This window comes from Diaphorina citri, unplaced genomic scaffold, assembly GCF_000475195.1.
Source record: "Diaphorina citri unplaced genomic scaffold, Diaci psyllid genome assembly version 1.1 scaffold765, whole genome shotgun sequence".
Lineage (NCBI taxonomy): Eukaryota > Metazoa > Arthropoda > Insecta > Hemiptera > Psyllidae > Diaphorina > Diaphorina citri.
Window position 1 is genome coordinate 47,427 of NW_007378198.1, and position 21,115 is coordinate 68,541.

The 21,115-nt window shown below is 38.7% G+C and overlaps 1 protein-coding gene across 1 annotated transcript in view; it reads right to left on the reverse strand.

Annotated features, from left to right (window-relative positions):
* The window catches only part of LOC103511905, a 24,898-nt gene that overhangs the window by 1,146 nt on the left and 2,637 nt on the right, over window positions 1-21,115 (reverse strand). The window contains exons 2-10 of the mRNA XM_026825527.1: window positions 15,675-16,014; window positions 14,358-14,530; window positions 12,531-12,689; window positions 9,262-9,441; window positions 5,517-7,584; window positions 5,086-5,333; window positions 4,151-4,263; window positions 1,615-2,416; window positions 1,152-1,331 (exon numbers count right to left, since the gene is read on the reverse strand). Of these exons, the coding sequence (XP_026681328.1) occupies window positions 1,152-1,331; window positions 1,615-2,416; window positions 4,151-4,263; window positions 5,086-5,333; window positions 5,517-7,584; window positions 9,262-9,441; window positions 12,531-12,689; window positions 14,358-14,530; window positions 15,675-16,014 (4,263 nt within the window). The remainder of the gene's footprint in view (window positions 1-1,151; window positions 1,332-1,614; window positions 2,417-4,150; window positions 4,264-5,085; window positions 5,334-5,516; window positions 7,585-9,261; window positions 9,442-12,530; window positions 12,690-14,357; window positions 14,531-15,674; window positions 16,015-21,115) is intronic.

Genomic DNA, 21,115 nt, shown 5'->3' on the forward strand with positions numbered 1-21,115 from the left:
TAGGAAGAAGAGAAACTAAATCCCCTGCTATTGTGGGAATCGTCAATATCAAGGGAGATAGTCTTATTTTCTTGAACTAATTAAAATCATGGTATGCTGGCTCATTTGTAGGCCTAACGTAAGCTACTTGACTTAAGCACACAGATAAGCCGTTCTTAGTCTTAGGTTGCTACCCTGCTGATTAAAAGGCTGCCGCAGCGGTCGTTTGGTTTGTTACGCCGTTGGACATCTTGTTGTAAAGTTCAATACTCTTTTCCAAGCCCTTTGGAAAATCGTAGGCAACACCACCATAACTTTATAGTCATGCATGTAGTTACGGTCTCTATTGTTGTACGGGAGTACATTCCTATCTAGTATTCTTTGTTATTTTTGCTGCGTTTCTATTATTCATCGTAAAGGTGTTTAATATTAAGATGGCATAACTAGATTGGTATACATAGTATTCAATGTGTGACTAAGATGGAACGGCATGGGTTGTGACAAGTCTAAGATTGGAATACCATGGCACTTGTGACTAAGTAACTAGATGATGGATACGCGCTCTAGTCAGTTCGTGGTGTACCTACTAACCCACTCTTACTCAAGTCTACCTACCTGCTCTCCTATAATTAAGTTGTGAACTTTAGTGGGTGGGACTCGACAGGATAGGATAGGATAAAGCCAGCCGGTCCGAGAACGAACCTTATCTGTTTGGGAGAAAATCCGCCCCGGGCGGGAATCGAGCCCGCGATCTAGTGCTCACAGGTTAACTGTGCTGGCAATCAAGTTCTTACTATTGTAGTCAATGTAGTACATATCTATTATAAAGGTAGTTTTTTTATCTATTTATTACCTACCTATTACGAAAATACACAAATATACCTCATATACACAGATTATGTTTGTATGTAACTATGTATACGAGAATTGTACGTTATTTAGGCAGCGAGGGGCTAATAGCATGTTGAATGCTTCAATTGCTTCAGTTCCCGGCGGATCACTGGAGTTAAGTAACGTTGTGAGTTGTTGGAATGTGGACAGGTGACCGTCTGGGGGAACTCGTACTGCGTACACCTCGTGAGGTGGTTGAAATCCCTACGACCAACAAGGCGAGACACAAATGCCCGATATTTTCAACCGTATAGTAGTCCAGTCTACAGTTAAGTACCTACCTCTTGTGTTTTGCTCAGATGAACTTTGATCTATTTTCTTATGGAGTCGTATGGAGCCAAACAGTTGTTTGATTTGATCTACTAGAGTGAACACTTTATCTCCAGATAATCCATATTCTTCTTCACCCCGGATCTTCATTTGACCATTATCCGTCATGTTGAGTTTCCTTGCTGGATGCTCTGTAAAGAGTTTTTCGTTCTTCCTATCACTAAGGATTAAAAAACACACTGTCCGTCCATTTACCGCCATAACAATATCACGTTCTTCAAAGAAGTAGGTATATTAGGTATACCTACCTGCCTGCACTTCAATTGAGTCACAAAATCAGCTTTTGTTGCCCTTTGTCCATATGCCTACATATGTATGTATTTCGTTGTAGGTAAAAATAGAAAACTACCTATTATGTATTATATGGATGTATTTAGTTCCTAGTAAGATATGTAGGTACTCGTATGTATTTACCTGCTGACATATTGACTTTGCTAACATCTCCACCACCAGTTTGTTCATAGTTGACGTCATGTGACTGTGTTATTTCATTTAGTTTTCGTTCAATATGTTTCATAGGGGCTATATACGTGGCAACATCCTTTCTTCCTCTGAGATTTGCTACTGGTTCGTGACGGGTTACTGATGATTCTACGAGTTTGTTATTTCGTCTCGTAGGATCTTTATCTTCAGTGCCAGCTTCCTCTCTAAGGACTCTTGTGTTTATTGGATCAGCCACAACATTCTCTTTTATCTTTACACACCTCCGTGTTGTGTCAGGGGATCCAATGTTATTGTCATTTTCTCGACTGAAATGCCCTTTTACATTACGCGTCTCTTGGTTTTCCTGAATCCTATGATTATTTTTTTTCATGCCGATATTAACTGGGTCACATTTCTTCATACTTGTCTTGTCTTGATCATGTTTCTTCATACAAATCTGATTCTGATCATTTTCCTTTATATCTTGGTCATATTTCTCGTGTTTAACTTTGTCTTTAGTCTGATATGGTTCACTCGTCCTGTGGTAGAACACATCTGTTTTATTGAATCCACCATCAGTTACATCAGTGATTCTATGGGATCCACCATCAGTTACATCAGTGATTCTATGGGATTCACCATCAGTTACATCAGTGATTCTATGGGATCCACCATAAGTTACATCAGTGATTCTATGGCATCCACCATCAGTTACATCAGTGATTCTATGGGATCCACCATCAGTTACATCAGTGATTCTATGGGATCCACCATAAGTTACATCAGTAAGGTTCTCTAATTTTATTTATTTAATTTATTAAGATTTATCCTATGCTAAATGCATAATGCATAGGAGAATGAGATGTTAACAGCACGTATATTGAACGCATTTTCCGGGAAAACGGTTGCTCCTAGCTCCTATGAGAAAATGCTTTAGTCATTTTTGTAGGAAAACGCAGAAAATTAAGGCCAAGTCTGCATTCCCAGTCAAAGCAGGCACAAAAGCTTTGAGGTCCCTAGAGCCTAAATCCAAAGTTTCAGCCATTGGCCATTGGTCCGTCTGTGTGTCTGTCTGTAAACAAAATATCTCGAGAACGGTTAGAGCTAGAGACTTGAAATTTGGTATGTAGCTGTCAAATGTGACAAGGATGCGACACTAAACTTTTGGTACTTTTGGTTAAGATCGGTACAACGCTTGGCGGCATTTTACCGCTTTTTGGCGGTTTTCGGTGTAATTTAACAATATCTCGGGAACGGTATGAGCTAGACCTAAACAAAATATCTCGAGAACGGTTAGAGCTAGAGACTTGAAATTTGGTATGTAGCTGTCAAATGTGACAAGGATGCGACACTAAACTTTTGGTTGAGATCGGTACAACGCTTGGCGGCATTTTACCGCTTTTTGGCGGTTTTCGGTGTAATTTAACAATATCTCGGGAACGGTATGAGCTAGAGAATTGAAATTTGGTATGTAGTTCGCAAATGTGACAAGGATGCAACACAAAAAGAGATTTGACCGCTTTTGAACAGATTTCGACCGTTTTTTGGCGGTTTTCAGCTATACCGACTAAACGGTTAGAGATATTGTAAAAGTTAGGGTTTGGTTGAGATAGTTGCTGCACTTGGCGGTATTTTGACCGCTTTTGAACAGATTTCGACCGTTTTTTGGCGGTTTTCAGCTATACCGACTAAACGGTTAGAGATATTGTAAAAGTTAGGGTAAAAGAACACTCAAATACAGATTTCGACCGTTTTTTGCGGTTTTCAGCTATAGCGACAAAACGGTTAGAGATATTGTAAAAGTTAGGGTAAAAGAACACTCAAATAAGCTATCATTCAATAGGATAAGGAAAGTCGTGTGATGTTCACACCAGATTTTTTTAACCAAAATGTTCTCCTTTTGAAATTTCTTGCCTGGTAATTCTACCCGGGAGTCCATCAGAGCCGAAAAGTCTAAATTTCATACCAAAATGTTCTCCTTTTGAAATTTCTTGCCTGGTAATTCTACCCGGGAGTCCATCAGAGCCGAAAAGTCTAAATTTCATTTTTAAGTCGAAATTTCAACATGGATCATTGGTGGGTACCTATTTAAAACATAAATCACCTACCGATATGAACTTTCGATTTTTAGTGCTTCTCCTATTGGCGGGAAAACATGGAAATTTGAATAGGCCATTACTCCGGCCCTGCTTGTTCAATATAGATATTTTTTTTTTCTTTTTTTTTACATGTAAGGATGCAGGTTAGTACTCATACATAACTATTTCCTCTGCTATGCTATGTAGGTTTGTATCTACTATTGTACTACATGTAAGGATGCAGGTTAGTACTCATACATAACTATTTCCTCTGCTATGCTATGTAGGTTTGTATCTACTATTGTACTTTGATAAGGGTAACGTATCCTTTAATACGTTGCCCAGAAGTTTAATGTCCCTCGAAGTACCATCCAATATGTTCTCAAGAGGTCCAATGATACTGGATATTACAATGGAAGACCTGGACAATGAAGAAAAATGCCTAAAACCGCACAAAACGACCGTTTCATCATGTTCCAGGTACTCAGAAATTGTTTCGCCACAGCTTTGGAGGTCCGCCAGTAGCTCCAGGATGTAAGAAAAGTCCATTTGAACGAAGAACCTGTAAGAATAAGGTTAAAGGAGAACAACTTGACAGCTAAAAGGCCCCATAGGGCCTCAGGATTGCTCGCAGGTCACCGAAGAGCTCGGTTAGAACATGCTCGCTAGCATATGGAACCTCTTGAGAACGAGAACATATTGGATGGTACTTCGAGGGACATTAAACTTCTGGACAACGTAACGGATACGTTACCCTCATCTTGGGTTACCTCCACAACATCTAGATTTAAGTCAGAACACTTAAAAGGTACCCGGAAATATTCTCAAGCAATTTATCAAAAATGAGCACAATAATCACTCACTAGATAGAGGACAAAAAACAAGACTTTCAGGATAGCAGAATTCTTACTGAAAGGTCTTGAACGAAGAAAGGCCATAAAAATGAAACTTAATGAACATTTTGGCCAACAAAAAGTAGCACATATGATTGAAAACAATATTTGGGATGTCCCCTAGTAATATCATCCGTATTGAACGGGTAGAAGCGAAGTTATGGACATTTTTCGAAGTGTCCAAGTAATTTTGTGGGTGAGTGTTTATGTTAGTAAGAATCAGGTGTGAAACCTGTTTCATTTAAGATCAATTGAAATTAATTCATTTTTTTTTTTTATATATATATACTGGTTGTCGTTACTAACATGTGGGATGTGGGTTCAAGTTCTTACTAGGAATCATCTATCTTTCTATCTATGAAAAGCTCATATATACTGGTTGTCGTTAATAACATGTGGGATGTGGGTTCAAGTTCTTACTAGGAATCATCTATCTTTCTATCTATGAAAAGCTCATTTTAACGTGATACTCGTGTTGTATGTGGACTTACCATTATCCTGAAGTGATATCAAAGTGACAGTGTTTGCTATTTCACCCACATGAATTGTCGACTTCATATTTGTCACTTGATCTTGTTCCACAGCTATTCCGAAATTACAGTTTGCTCCTGCTGTGTATTTGTTAATCAGTTTGACGTTGTCTTTAATACTTTCGTTCATTCGACTATATTCGTTCTTGTACTTCTCAATTCGCTTGCTGAAGAAATCTTTTTCCAGAGGTTTATTCGAAAGCTGTAAACTAAATAATAATAATAAAGATTGATTAATACCTAGGACTTTAACCTACTACATACATTCCATTTACATAATTATTATCTTTCCAAAATTTTGTGCATAGAAAATTTCATGCCAGGACTAGGATTCGAACCCGCAACGTTCTACTTTCCAACTCAACTTCTGAACCACTGTAGTGTTTACCTACCATCGTTTCAATTGTTTGCTCCTCGTATTATCTTCTTTACATACTCGTTTCCTTACATATTCCTCTATTTGATTTCTTGCTGCTTTCTTATGTTCCACACTCTTAATATCATGGGTTACATATTCCTCTATTTGATTTCTTGCTGCTTTCTTTTGTTCCACACTCTTAATATCATGGGTTACATATTCCTCTATTTGATTTCTTGCTGCTTTCTTTTGTTCCACACTCTTAATATCATGGGTTACATATTCCTCTATTCGATTTCTTGCTGCTTTCTTATGTTCCACACTCTTAATATCATGGGTTACATATTCCTCTATTCGATTTCTTGCTGCTTTCTTATGTTCCACACTCTTAATATCATGGGTTACATATTCCTCTATTCGATTTCTTGCTGCTTTCTTATGTTCCACACTCTTAATATCATGGGTTACATATTCCTCTATTCGATTTCTTGCTGCTTTCTTATGTTCCACACTCTTAATATCATGGGTTACATATTCCTCTATTCGATTTCTTGCTGCTTTCTTATGTTCCACACTCTTAATATCATGGGTTACATATTCCTCTATTCGATTTCTTGCTGCTTTCTTATGTTCCACACTCTTAATATCATGGGTTACATATTCCTCTATTCGATTTCTTGCTGCTTTCTTATGTTCCACACTCTTAATATCATGGGTTACATATTCCTCTATTCGATTTCTTGCTGCTTTCTTATGTTCCACACTCTTAATATCATGGGTTACATATTCCTCTATTCGATTTCTTGCTGCTTTCTTATGTTCCACACTCTTAATATCATGGGTTACATATTCCTCTATTCGATTTCTTGCTGCTTTCTTATGTTCCACACTCTTAATATCATGGGTTACATATTCCTCTATTCGATTTCTTGCTGCTTTCTTATGTTCCACACTCTTAATATCATGGGTTACATATTCCTCTATTCGATTTCTTGCTGCTTTCTTATGTTCCACACTCTTAATATCATGGGTTACATATTCCTCTATTCGATTTCTTGCTGCTTTCTTATGTTCCACACTCTTAATATCATGGGTTACATATTCCTCTATTCGATTTCTTGCTGCTTTCTTATGTTCCACACTCTTAATATCATGGGTTACATATTCCTCTATTCGATTTCTTGCTGCTTTCTTATGTTCCACACTCTTAATATCATGGGTTACATATTCCTCTATTCGATTTCTTGCTGCTTTCTTATGTTCCACACTCTTAATATCATGGGTTACATATTCCTCTATTCGATTTCTTGCTGCTTTCTTATGTTCCACACTCTTAATATCATGGGTTACATATTCCTCTATTCGATTTCTTGCTGCTTTCTTATGTTCCACACTCTTAATATCATGGGTTACATATTCCTCTATTCGATTTCTTGCTGCTTTCTTATGTTCCACACTCTTAATATCATGGGTTACATATTCCTCTATTCGATTTCTTGCTGCTTTCTTATGTTCCACACTCTTAATATCATGGGTTACATATTCCTCTATTCGATTTCTTGCTGCTTTCTTATGTTCCACACTCTTAATATCATGGGTTACATAAGATCCATTATCAGTTACATCAGTGATTCTATGGGATTCACCATCAGTTACATCAGTGATTCTATGGGATCCACCATCAGTTACATCAGTGATTCTATGGGATCCACCATAAGTTACATCAGTGATTCTATGGGATCCACCATCAGTTACATCAGTGATTCTATGGGATTCACCATCAGTTACATCAGTGATTCTATGGGATCCACCATAAGTTACATCAGTGATTCTATGGGATCCACCATCAGTTACATCAGTGATCCTATGAGATCCACTATCAGTTACATCAGTGATTCTATGGGATCCACCATCAGTTACATCAGTGATTCTATGGGATCCACCATCAGTTACATCAGTGATTCTATGGGATCCACCATCAGTTACATCAGTGGTGGAACAAGAGTTCAATTCGCATTCCTCATATTTCTCCCTGAAGAATTTGTTCTGATTAAGCTTAATAGCGGATTGCAGTCTGGTTTTGTAGGAATGCAGATATTTGCCTGGGAGCCACACAAACAGAAAGTATAGGGATATTATGTAAGTACCTACTAGGTTGGCATAGTTTTAACTAACCTGTCAGACTATGTTGGGACACACCTTTACATCCACATGGTAGGTAGGTACGCGGTACACAGACACATTAAAGCCTTGTTCCCACGGCGCGTGGCGCGGCGAGTCTCGTCCGTAGTTCGACGAGCCACGTGCCGTGGGAACACTAAAGTTCGTGGAGCGGTACTCGTATGTATTTACCTGCTGACATATTGACTTTGCTAACATCTCCACCACCAGTTTGTTCATAGTTGACAGCGCCGAACAGGCGCGTTCGTTCCCATAATTTGTCGGTAAACATCAAAGAGGCGCGTGGCTCGGCGGATCACGAGTCCAGGTTTGTCTAGAGTGTTCCAACGGCGCGTGGTTTGTTTTCGTTTTAGTATTTTTAAATTTTTATTAGTGTTAAAAGTAATTATTTTTTAAAAGAAATGTCTGTGGTTTGCCAACCAACGAGCCTATCCGCGCCGTGGGAACAACAAGGCGCGTCAAATTGACAAGTCAAGGCAAGCCTGTACGGATGAGAGATTCCAAGACTCGGCGAGCCACGCGCCGTGGGAACAAGGCTTTAACACGTTATTGTTTTTATACGAATATTTTGTGTTTTTATACGTTTTTAGTCCGTCCTTCCTTTATTATTACAATAGTAATAAAAAGGTATAAGGGACGGACTATTGTATTCGCTTTACATCAGTGGAGGAACAAGAGTTCAATTCGCATTCCTCATATTTCTCCCTGAAGAATTTGTTCTGATTGAGCTTAATAGCGGATTGCAGTCTGGTTTTGTAGGAATGCAGATATTTGCCTGGGAGCCACACAAACAGAAAGTATAGGGATATTATGTAAGTACCTACTAGGTTGGCATAGTTTTAACTAACCTGTCAGACTATGTTGGGACACACCTTTACATCCACATGGTAGGTAGGTACGCGGTACACAGACACATTAAAGCCTTGTTCCCACGGCGCGTGGCGCGGCGAGTCTCGTCCGTAGTTCGACGAGCCACGTGCCGTGGGAACACTAAAGTTCGTGGAGCGCCGAACAGGCGCGTTCGTTCCCATAATTTGTCGGTAAACATCAAAGAGGCGCGTGGCTCGGCGGATCACGAGTCCAGGTTTGTCTAGAGTGTTCCAACGGCGCGTGGTTTGTTTTCGTTTTAGTATTTTTAAATTTTTATTAGTGTTAAAAGTAATTATTTTTTAAAAGAAATGTCTGTGGTTTGCCAACCAACGAGCCTATCCGCGCCGTGGGAACAACAAGGCGCGTCAAATTGACAAGTCAAGGCAAGCCTGTACGGATGAGAGATTCCAAGACTCGGCGAGCCACGCGCCGTGGGAACAAGGCTTTAACACGTTATTGTTTTTATACGAATATTTTGTGTTTTTATGCGTTTTTATACGAATACGAACACCTGCCTCGGTGGTGTAGTGGACAAGGCGCTCGCCTGGTAAACAGGAGGGCGTGGGTTCAATCCCAACCGAGGTATGGAATTTTATCCTCATATAATTTGAGAATTTGACCACAATAGTAGTAGCCTACTGCTGGAGTAAAGGGACTTTTCAGTCCTAGGCGAGCAGTATAAATAAGCACTATTATTATTATTATTATTTTTAGTCAAACCTTCGTACCAGTTCTATCGCGATGGGTTTTGATCAAACAGAACTGATTAATTTTCTCATTCAATTTACTTCGCGTTACTTGAAGTTCTTTTTCTATCTCGGTCACGTTAATTTCTGGTTTGAATGTCAGTATTCTAGTTGCTACTGGTTCATGTTCAACCTTCAATTTCAACCCTGTCAATTCTTTTCCTTTGGACAATAAGAGACTTTGATATGTGAGTGATGGAGGCAAACTCGGTTCCCTCACTTCCTACAGGAGATTTTTTTTATTATTATCTTGTGAAAAAAATACACTTTAAAAAAAGGTAAACAAAATATGTAAGATGTAACAAAACTTTACACTACCATCTGCCCCAACCTCAGTTAAACTCGTGACGACAAGCTTAAGGCGGCTTTCACACTGAGGTAACAATGATGTGATAATGGTAGGTAAGGTAACCCTACATTTGTGATGTGATAATGGTCGGTAAGGTAACCCTACATTTTGTGAGTGATAATGGCAAAACTTTACACTACCATCTGCCCCAACCTCAGTTAAACTCGTGACGACAAGCTTAAGGCGGCTTTCACACTGAGGTAACACGTCGCAAGTAGCAAGTCACAAGATGCTACGTAGCATGCATCTTCAAAGACCAGACCATTATTTCAAATGAAACCTTCCTCACTGAGAATACATGTTGCTACTTGAACCCTGGAAACAAGTAACAGTGTTACTTCAAGACCAACAGTCTGGAGTTTTACTTGTGAAAAAATATTTTTTCAATCAATTTCTTGTGCTGTTGTTGTTAGTTGTTACTCCAATGTGAAAGTTCATGTTTCTTTGAACAATATTCGGATGAGAGATTCCAAGACTCGGCGAGCCACGCGCCGTGGGAACAAGGCTTTAACACGTTATTGTTTTTATACGAATATTTTGTGTTTTTATGCGTTTTTATACGAATACGAACACCTGCCTCGGTGGTGTAGTGGACAAGGCGCTCGCCTGGTAAACAGGAGGGCGTGGGTTCAATCCCAACCGATTGCTACTTGCGACGTGTTACCTCAGTGCGAAACGCGCCTAATAGGTACCTACGCCGTGCCTACCGTCCAGTGAGTGAGTGGACTCTGTAGTCTGTACCTACCTACAAGGTGCAGGATATAGGTAATATAGCAAAGGTGTATTTTCCTTTCCGACTATCGTAAAACACGGTACTAGTTCCCTTGAATTGAGGAGCTGGGTGCAAAAAGGGCAATAAATGAAAATCATCAAACTGAGATATTTAACTTTAAAGTTTTCAAGTGTAATTTTAAGCAATAATCCTAATTTTTATCAAAAAATGTCCAAGAACATCTTATTCTCCATGTTGTTTTGAACTAATTAGTAATTATTTTTTTAATTAAATCTTAAGATTTCTACAAGATTTCTAGCTATTTATTTTGTGAATTAATTGCCCTTTTTGCATAAAATGAAAAAAATGAACATATTTTTTCTGAGACCATCAGGTTTATTTTGAATATCTTTAAGAACAACAAAATAATAATAATTAAATAAAGAGTACAACTTGTTAAGTTTTATTACCAGCCTTATTTACCTATAGATAGTTAGGTAATGATGTTGTGCCCATCACTTTCTTCACTACTACTGCTACTAGCAGAACTCAATGAAAAACTGCTAGAACTCGACATATCTACCTATTTCTAGAGATCTTACACTTTTCTGAACTTTAATTAAAAAGATAATAATAATGAAATTCAACAGGTTACAGGAAAAAAATTCGGTCACAGACTAGGTAGGTATACCTAAAAGTAAACACAAAATCAAAATCCTTGAAAAGTGTGTTTACAAAAAACGCTGTAACTCAGCGTCCTCTTTGAGCGTAATAGCCCGACCATATCGACTGTCACGGGATGAGATATTTTTACTGTTTATTAGTCGGTTCAGATATTTTCCGTCGATTTGGAAAAAATACATTACTTTCCTTCCTATAGGATAAGGAAAGTAAAAAAAAAACGGGACATTTGATTTTTTCCAAAAATACGGGATGTCCCGGGAAATACGGTACGGTTGGCAACCCCTAGTGTTGAAGTTGAAGAACGAATCTTATCTGTTTAGGATAGAATCCGCGACCTAGCGCTCACAAGGTAGAAAAAAAAGCACTTGTATTTAGGTATATACCTCTATTTTAGGTATATACCTCTATTTAGGTATATACCTTTTTTAGGTATATACCTCTATTATTGTAAATTGATTCTATGTAACTAACTAATAACTACATAAAATATCTTCTTCCATCTCTACAGTATCCTTACGAGGCCTTGTTTCGATCAGAGCAGTACGCTTTGGTAGACAACGCCTGTCGAGAATATCAGTTCATATGTGAATACTTCAAAGTACAGGGGAACCATGCCATGGACATGTTCGTCAATTTCTTGTGCTGTTGTTGTTAGTTGTTACTCCAATGTGAAAGTTCATGTTTCTTTGAACAATATTCAGGACGTAAGCAGTAGCACAATCAATTTCTTGTGCTGTTGTTGTTAGTTGTTACTCCAATGTGAAAGTTCATGTTTCTTTGAACAATATTCAGGACGTAAGCAGTAGCATCTTGCGACGTGTTACCTCAGTGCGAAACGCGCCTAATAGGTACCTACGCCGTGCCTACCGTCCAGTGAGTGGACTCTGTAGTCTGTACCTACCTACAAGGTGCAGGATATAGGTAATATAGCAAAGGTGTATTTTCCTTTCCGACTATCGTAAAACACGGTACTAGTTCCCTTGAATTTGTCCTCTTTGGGCGTAATAGCCCGACCATATCGACTGTCACGGGATGAGATATTTTTACTGTTTATTAGTCGGTTCATATATTTTCCGTCGATTTGGAAAAAAAAACGGGACATTTGATTTTTTCCAAAAATACGGGATGTCCCGGGAAATACGGTACGGTTGGCAACCCCTAGTGTTGAAGTTGGAAATTCAGATCTCCTTCTCAGAACCATATATTCTGAAAAGAAAGGAAAATACACCTCGATATTGGTTATGGCTTGGCTCTTAGAACACCTACTTTATGATTACAAGAACGAAGAACCCAATTACACCGATTACCCATTCATAGGAATCATAGCCTGAAGCTTGGGCCTAACAAGTAACAACACACAGAGCTGATCCCAAATCCTACCAACTCGATTACCCATTCATAGGAATCATAGCCTGAAGCTTGGGCCTAACAAGTAACAACACACAGAGCTGATCCCAAATCCTACCAACTCGTATCAGGTTATACATAAGTAGGTATGTACATTACTTTTCACGAATTGGTCATGTCGTTTCTCATAGGAAATTTCTACTTTTGATTTTGGTTCAACATGGTGGACCTGTCTTAATTTCAGAGAATTTGAATCAGACAATGGTGCAATCTTTTTGCTATCGATGAATTGAACTTTTGGTTTGAACTTGTTATGTCCTGTAATGAAAGTTAGGAACCTTCAGATCTGAAGTAGGTAGCGGACAAGTGTTTGATAACTAGGTACAGGGTGCGGCGCGGTTGTTCAATTATTATCAAGACATGTGGGAAATTTGATTTTATGAAGGTTTGAACAGTCCACCATTCAAATTACGACCGTTATTGTTTATTGACGATACACTCTTTAGGCGATTTCTGAAATTTCGCTCTACTTTTCCAACATTGCAACAGGTATACGGCCTAAAACCGTTATTGTTTATTGACGATACACTCTTTAGGCGATTTCTGAAATTTCGCTCTACTTTTCCAACATTGCAACAGGTATACGGCCTATTTCGCGGTGAATGTTGATAACCCCGTTAGGTTTCCTCAAATCCAAAGGTTACAATGATCTTAAAAGAACAATTTAATATTGAAGAGTTTAAGCACAACATTCGCCGCGAAATAGGCCGCATACCTGTTGCAATTGGAAAAGTAGAGCGAAATTTCAGAAATCGCCTAAAGAGTGTATCGTCAATAGCGGTCGTCATTTGAATGGTGGACTGTTCAAAACTTCATAAAATCAAAAATCCCACATTTCTTGATAATAATTGAACAACAATCATCAGGTAAGAATAACAGCCTTTTTTTAATCGAAGTTTCAAAAAAGTAAATAACCGCGCCGCACCCTGTATAATACTACTACGACTACCGTGTAAATACATTTGATTCACTATAGTATTGTGTAAATGTTAGGCTCAATCCCCGAATTCGCTCACTGAGCGAAAAACCCGCTCACTCCTCGGAGTGGAAAATGCAAACTGCTCGATCCCCGAAATTCGACAGTTGAGATTGAGCAACTGTAAATAACTGTAAATAGGACTGGATTTATGGAAAAGCTCAATCGCCGAAATCGGCCATTGACCATCATGGAGAAAGAATAAACTACTCGATCCGCGGAGTGGAAATGAGAAATGCCAGACCTCGGATTGTGCGTTTTGCGTTTTGAAAAATGCTCAATCCCCGAAGTCGAAGAGCCTGAGTGCATGAGATGCTTGAAATTAGCTAGAACGTGTTGCACATTGCATTGTTTTATTTTAATCTTACCTAGCTTTTTTTTTACTAATGCCTTGGTTTGAAATCGTCAATTGATTATGTTTTATGTATGTATTATACATATATTTAAAAAAAGGAATTCTAATTGTGTAAAGCATAAATTAATGCTTGTTGCAAATACGGCTGCAGGTAACTTGCGTACTTTTTCAATTTTAACCTTCTAGTTTCGTACTAAAATGAAAAAAAAAAAAAAAAAAAAAAAAAAAAAAAAAAAAATATGTCCAACTTGCGTACTGGGTCTTTTTTATTTATTTTTCAAAATATTGAGGGATTTTTTTTATTATTATTAACATGGGACAAAAACATTCTCCTTTTTCCCTAATTTTGCTCAAATAATTAAGAAGTCCTTTTTATATGTTTTCTAACCCTTATACTAAATCCAATAACACACAAAAAGTTGATCATTTGTGAAAGATCTTGTTGTGTACTACCTAATCCTATCATTCCCAGAAAGTTGATAATTTGTGAAAGTTTTTTTCGCGTGCTACCTATTCTTCGGTGATTGAGCCTAACAGAAACACCAAGTTTTTCGTGTAATAGTAATACTACCGTAAATCAAACACATTTGATTACCCATTTGACTCTGAAGTGTTCTATGTTCATTGTTTATCCTCGGATGACTTGGCTTGATTGGGGTTGGTGTCATTTGTTTAATTTTGGTGATAACATTGTTCATTTGTGTATCAAGTCTGTTCATTTTCACACTTGTCGTGTCTTCATTTCTGATAGAGAGTTCTCGATTGTATCTGAAATCAATTGGAAGGAAGGGGGGGGGGGGGGGGGGGGACACAGAAGGTCTTATCGTCGTGAAAGCGAAGAGAGAGAAGGAGGACAGAACAGAAGAAAGTCAGCCAAATTGCTTGAACCGAGTTTAAACTCACTTTGTGGTCCCCGGCCTTCGTCATATTCCATCCTGATTCAAAATGGCCGAGCTTTCAATTTATGCCTCTTACGCTGCGGCAGGGCCGGGGGGCGAGGGGGTCCGCCCCTCGAGCTCAATTTTTCTCCTTTGGTGCTGTAGGCTAGGCCAGTGTTTCTTAATTAGTTTGGCCCGCGGAACCCTTTTCAAAAGGTGAACATCTTTGCGGAACCCTGAACTTTCAAGATTGCACCCCCCACCCCCCTTATTATAAAAATACAACAAGTTTTTTTATAACAACATTTTATTTTTATTTATTACTATGGGAAGAGTGGTATTTCCGCATGCTTTTTTGCATGCAAAAATACCGTTTGAAACTGCATTTTATCTAGTGTATGATTTTTCCAAAATATCTCGCGGAACCCTTGCCGTCAGCTCGCGGAACCCCTAGGTTCCGCGGAACACCAATTAAGAAACACTGGTGTAGACTAACTAGAGCCTGGATTTTTGCATATTTCGACGAAATTGGCCAGGACTAACTAAATTGTCTACTAGATCAGGAATTACTAAATTTTCTATGGGATCAGGAAATACTAAATTTTCTACGGGATCAGGAGTTACTATTTTTTTTTTTAAAGAGGTTTGACAGAGGGAACTGTAACTGCTATGGTCTTATCGTCCCGAAATCGAAGAGAGAAGGAAGACAGGATAGGAAAAAGCCAGCCGTTCCGAGAACGAACATTATCCCATCAGGATAAAATCCACCCCGGGCGGGAATCGAACCCGCGGCCTAGCGCTCACAAGGCAGACGCACTACCAACTAAGCTAACCAGGCTGGCAAGTAGATAATTTGATTAGTTAGTTTGCTTTCTATTTGAATAGATAGCCAAGGACCTAGTACTGATCTAGTAGTAATGGAGCAGTTGCAAATGGGTAAAAATTATAAATAAATGGTCGATTCCTAGCTTTCAGAAACGAGACATTTGTGATGTGATAATGGTAGATAAGGTAACCCTACATTCTACATTTACCTAACATGGGCTGTGTTTCCAATATTTTTTCTTGTTAACATTCCATGAGGTATTTTATCATGTTTGTTCTTTTCAATCAAGCATGGTTCATGACTAGTTTTCAGTTTTTTTGATGGATTATGTTTGATCATATATTTCACATGTTGTTCGTTATCATAGTTTTTATTATGATTAATGTTCACACCTCTATCAGTAGTAGTGTTAATTTTTATTATCTGTTCTGTATATTTCATTTTATTACTTTCTTTTTCAACTCCCGAAGTCACTGGTTTTAGTTGACTCTTGTACAGGTTCCTTAGTTGACATATTTTACAACCGTTGCAAAACTCACATTGGAATTCTGAAATAATAATAATCAGCATTTATTTTGTAGATCGGAAAACTCCCGGAAGGAGTTACCTACATAGGTATTGTGCAGAGCCGTATTCGCGATTATGTGACTTTTTTTATAGTCAACATGGCTGAACCAATATAATATGAGATTGTGAGATTTCGCTTTGTGGTTGTAGAGCAAGTGTGGACATGGTGTGGACGTCCAAAGCGGGATCTGATTGGTTCAGCCATGTTGACAGTAAAAAAGTCACATAATGGAATGCGGCTTAGCTGAACTAGCTTAGACTTATGGCCGGGTCCACAAGGTGAATTTAAACACGGTTCAAGGTTAACTCTTGGATTAAGGAACCTCTCTGACTGAAATCTTTTGAAATCAGCCAGTCAGATTGGTTAATCCAAGAATCCCTCACTTTATCCTACGAAAGAACTTTCACAAATGAGTAATTTTTAGCAAATATAGGGTTAGGTTGGGTAACACGCTAGAAGATTAAAAATTAAACCGCGTTTAAACACACTTTGTGTCCCTACAAGTTGCGTACTGAAGTACTTGAAGATAAGGAAGAAATTACAAGATGTGTTATCCCACGAAATTTATCTCCCGAATCCCTCACTTTATCCTACGAAAGAACTTTCACAAATGAGTAATTTTTAGCAAATATAGGGTTAGGTTGGGTAACACGCTAGAAGAACTTTCACTGGTGTGGTGTGGGTGAACTGCGGACACTTGACCCAAAAGAGTAGGTACCGAATTACTTCTTCAAACGTCGGGTACCATTTGTTAAAGCTCATTTACTTCCGGATACCATTTATTACTCCATTGGAAAAACCGGGTCACTTCCGCCTTGTCAGACTCCCTATTCAGCCTAAGAGTTAATTGACCTGAGTGGTCCGGTGAACTTTGGAGTCATTCGGTGAAAAGGCCCTTGCGCGGGGCCCGCAAAGGTCTGATCCTCAAAGAGAAAATCAGTTTATGTCTTGAAAATTTGTCACATTTCGTCAAAAGCGAACTAACCGAGAGTTGGGCCTGTCGAACATTGGAACCGTAGTCGTGAGTCGTGCGTCTTTTAGTACCACATAGTCGCCTGGAAACCCAAACCTATGAAAATGATAGAGACCCTCTACAGCAGGGGTGCACAAACTCAAAGTAACCGCGGGCTCTGCTGAGCACTAAAAGGAGCAAAAATAGAGCGCCGCAGGCGAAATTTTTGAAAATTTTGATCTAACATCTTTCAAAATAATAATTTAAATCCTCTTAACACATTTTTTTAAAATAAATTTATGATTTTTTTTTTGATTTTTTCTTAAAAATCGAAATGAACTCGCGGGCCGCACGAAAGGAGCTGGCGGGCCGCAGTTTGTGCACGCCTGCTCTGCAGACACTCTATATTTGATCTAACATCTTTCAAAATAATAATTTAAATCCTCTTAACACATTTTTTTAAAATAAATTTATGATTTCTTAAAAATCGAAATGAACTCGCGGGCCGCACGAAAGGAGCTGGCGGGCCGCAGTTTGTGCACGCCTGCTCTGCAGACACTCTATCTATCATTTTCAAAGGTTTGGTTTGGTTTATTTGGCGACAATGTGCGATGCTCAAAATGTTTGGAGTCTGACCTACTGTAAAGGAGAACAAGCAGGGCCCGTCCCTCCGGGAATTTTTTAGCCCGTAGTTTATTCGATCATGGTTAAAGAATACCTTTGTACCTACCTAATAAATGAAGCTGAAGGGGTTGAATACGGCCCTGAATACGAGATAACTCGCCATTTCGCTAAAAAAAAAAGGAAAGTAAAAGCTCACAAACATTGACGCTTGAGAATGTGTAAATATTTGTACTTTTTTTTCAAACCTCAAGCTGTGAAGGGGAAAAACGTATTTAAAATTCACGGAAAAAAGATTACAATGTAGGTTAGATGATAGGTGACTCAGTTTATTATCATTCTCGTTTTGATTTTTTGATTTTACTTCCATGTAATGATTTAAAATCAAGACTAGAGCCCGTTCTCCCTTTATTCCCAATATAATACTTTTTTTTCAAACCTCAAGCTGTGAAGGGGAAAAACGTATTTAAAATTCACGGAAAAAAGATTACAATGTAGGTTAGATGATAGGTGACTCAGCTTGTGTCTCTCAGGACGTTCAACTTTAACCCTCATCTACTTTTTTACCTTCCTTATCCTATAGGAAGGAAAGTAATGTAATCGGGTCAAATTTTCGATGGTCAGTTTTTAGTGTCAAAACACGTTTATCCTATAGGAAGGAAAGTAATGTAATCGGGTCAAATTTTCGATGGTCAGTTTTTGATGCCAAAACACGTTTTGAGCTCCCTAGAGCCTAAATCGAAAGTTTCAGCCATTGGTCCGTGTGTGTGTGTGTCTGTCTGTAAACAAAATATCTCGAGTCTAGAGCCTAAATGAGCCATTGGTCCGTGTGTGTCTGTCTGTCTATAAACAAAATATCTCGAGAACGGTAAGAGCTAGAGACTTGAAATTTGGTATGTAGCTGTCAAATGTGACAAGGATGCGACACGAAACTTTTGGTTAAGACCGGTGCAACGGTTGGCGGCATTTTACCGCTTTTTGGCGGTTTTCGGTGTAATTTAACAATATCTCGGGAACGGTATAAGCTAGAGACTTGAAATTTGGTATGTAGTCCGCTTTTTAGCGGTTTTTGGTGTATTTTAACAATATCTCGGGAACGGTATGAGCTAGAGACTTGAAATTTGGTATGTAGTTCACAAATGTGACAAGGATGCATACAAAACGTTTGGTTGAGAAACGGGATAAGCTAGAGACTTGAAATTTGGTATGTAGTTCACAAATGTGACAAGGATGCAACACAAAACGTTTGGTTGAGATGGTTGCTGCGCCCAGCGGTATTTTGACCGCTTTTGGACAGATTTCGACCGTTTTTTGCGGTTTTTAGCTATAGCGACAAAACGGTTAGAGATATTGTAAAAGTTAGGGTAAAAGAACACTCAAATAAGCATCATATTTTGACCGTTTTATGGCGGGTTTCGACCGCTTTTTGGCGGTTTTCAGCTATATCGACTAATGTGTTAGAGATATTGTAAATGTTACAATAGAACACCCAAATAAGCACCATTCAACAGGATAAGGAAAGTCGTGTGATGTTCACACCAGATTTTTTTTTTCTCAGTGCAGAGGAAAAGTGGACAGAGGAACATCACAAGGTTAATCCGTACTCATATCTCTTGATTCCCTTGTCTGTAAACTAATTTCATTTTGAAAAATAAATTATTTATTTATTAAAAAACACATCTTGAAAGTAGTAAAAGTTAGGGTAAAAGAACACTCAAATATTAAAATGTAAAAGAAAGTCGGAAATACACAATGCGCTTGCGTAACAAGGAGGAGTTTAGGATCCACTACGCATATGAATTTTAGGAAAGCACTAAAAGGAATCCCTAATCATTAAGGTACGACTGTGCATTCGGCCCTAAAACTACCGCTCTAATACATCAAACACTCACAGACACTTAATCAAAAGTTAAATTTGCTGGGATTGCCTCGAAACCGTTCAAAATTCAAACAGGACTGAGGCAAGGAGATGGAATCAGCTGTATTCTATTCAATTGCATTCTTGAGAAAGTTATAAGAGAATGGAGGAAGAAGAACATGAAAGGTGGAATAAAAAATATTAAAATTGGAAGGGATAAAGATTTGGAAATTGACTGTCCCGCCTTTACCGATGATCTGGCCATATTATCGGATAACATCACTGATGCAACAAAGAAAATTAACAACCTTAAAAAATCGCAGAAAAAACTGGGCTCCCGATATCATTCGAGAAAACAGAGTACATCACAGATGTCGAAAAGGCTCCTAAACATATGAAAACAAAATAAGGTCAAATCAATAGAGTGGCAAAATTCAAATATCTGGGTGAAATAATACAACCCAATGGATTAGACAAAGAGGCAAACAAAGTCCGAGCCAGGAAAAGGGAAACAGCCTTCCAATTGACCAGAAACACATAGAACAAGAAATGTCTATCCATCAACGCCAAAATAAGACATTACAACACGGTCATAAAGCCAGAATGTATATGTACGCCTCAGAATGCCTAGCACTGAATGCAGCCAAACAATTAGAGGAAATAGAAAAGAAAGAAAGAAAAATCATGAGAAGAATATTAGGCCCAAAACATGAAAATGAAATTTGGAAGCTAAGGAGTAATAAGGAAATATACGATAAAATAGAGAAAATTGGAGATAGCATGAGAAAACGAAGAGTTCAGTATTATGGGCATCTGGAAAGAATGGAAGGAAGCAGACTAACCAAGAAACTGTTCGTTTCTTCGACAAAACCCCGAAGACCAAACTTACCTGGTTCTGTGAGACAAAAAAAGATCTGAGAGAAATGGACATCCCTTTACAAGTAATGAGTGACAGAAAGCAGTTCAGAGAGAAAGTGAAGAAATTCTCAAAATTCAAGGAAAGAGAAAAAAATCGTCGTGAAAGCGAAGAGAGAGAAGGAGGACAGAACAGAAGAAAGTCAGCCAAATTGCTTGAACCGAGTTTAAACTCACTTTGTGGTCCCCGGCCTTCGTCATATTCCATCCTGATTCAAAATGGCCGAGCTTTCAATTTATGCCTCTTACGCTGCGGCAGGGCCGGGGGGCGAGGGGGTCCGCCCCTCGAGCTCAATTTTTCTCCTTTGGTGCTGTAGGCTAGGCATCCACCGGGGGGTACTGTATGGACACTCCCCCCCCTCGACAAAATTCTGGATACAGCCTGCACTGCGGTAACAGACATTTGTGATGTGATAATGGTCGGTAAGGTAACCCTACATTTGTGATGTGATAATGGTCGGTAAGGTAACCCTACATTTGTGATGTGTACCGAATTACGGACACTGTGTTTTCAAGTAACGACCTAATGCGGACAGATTTGGTTTTTAGGTATTTTCTTAACCACCCTGAATTTCCCCCCTTTGAAAGAGGTCCCTAGAGCCTAAATCCAAAGTTTCAGCCATTGGTCCGTGTGTGTGTGTGTGTGTGTGTGAATTTCCCCCCTTTGAAAGAGGTCCCTAGAGCCTAAATCCAAAGTTTCAGCCATTGGTCCGTGTGTGTGTGTGTGTGTGTGTG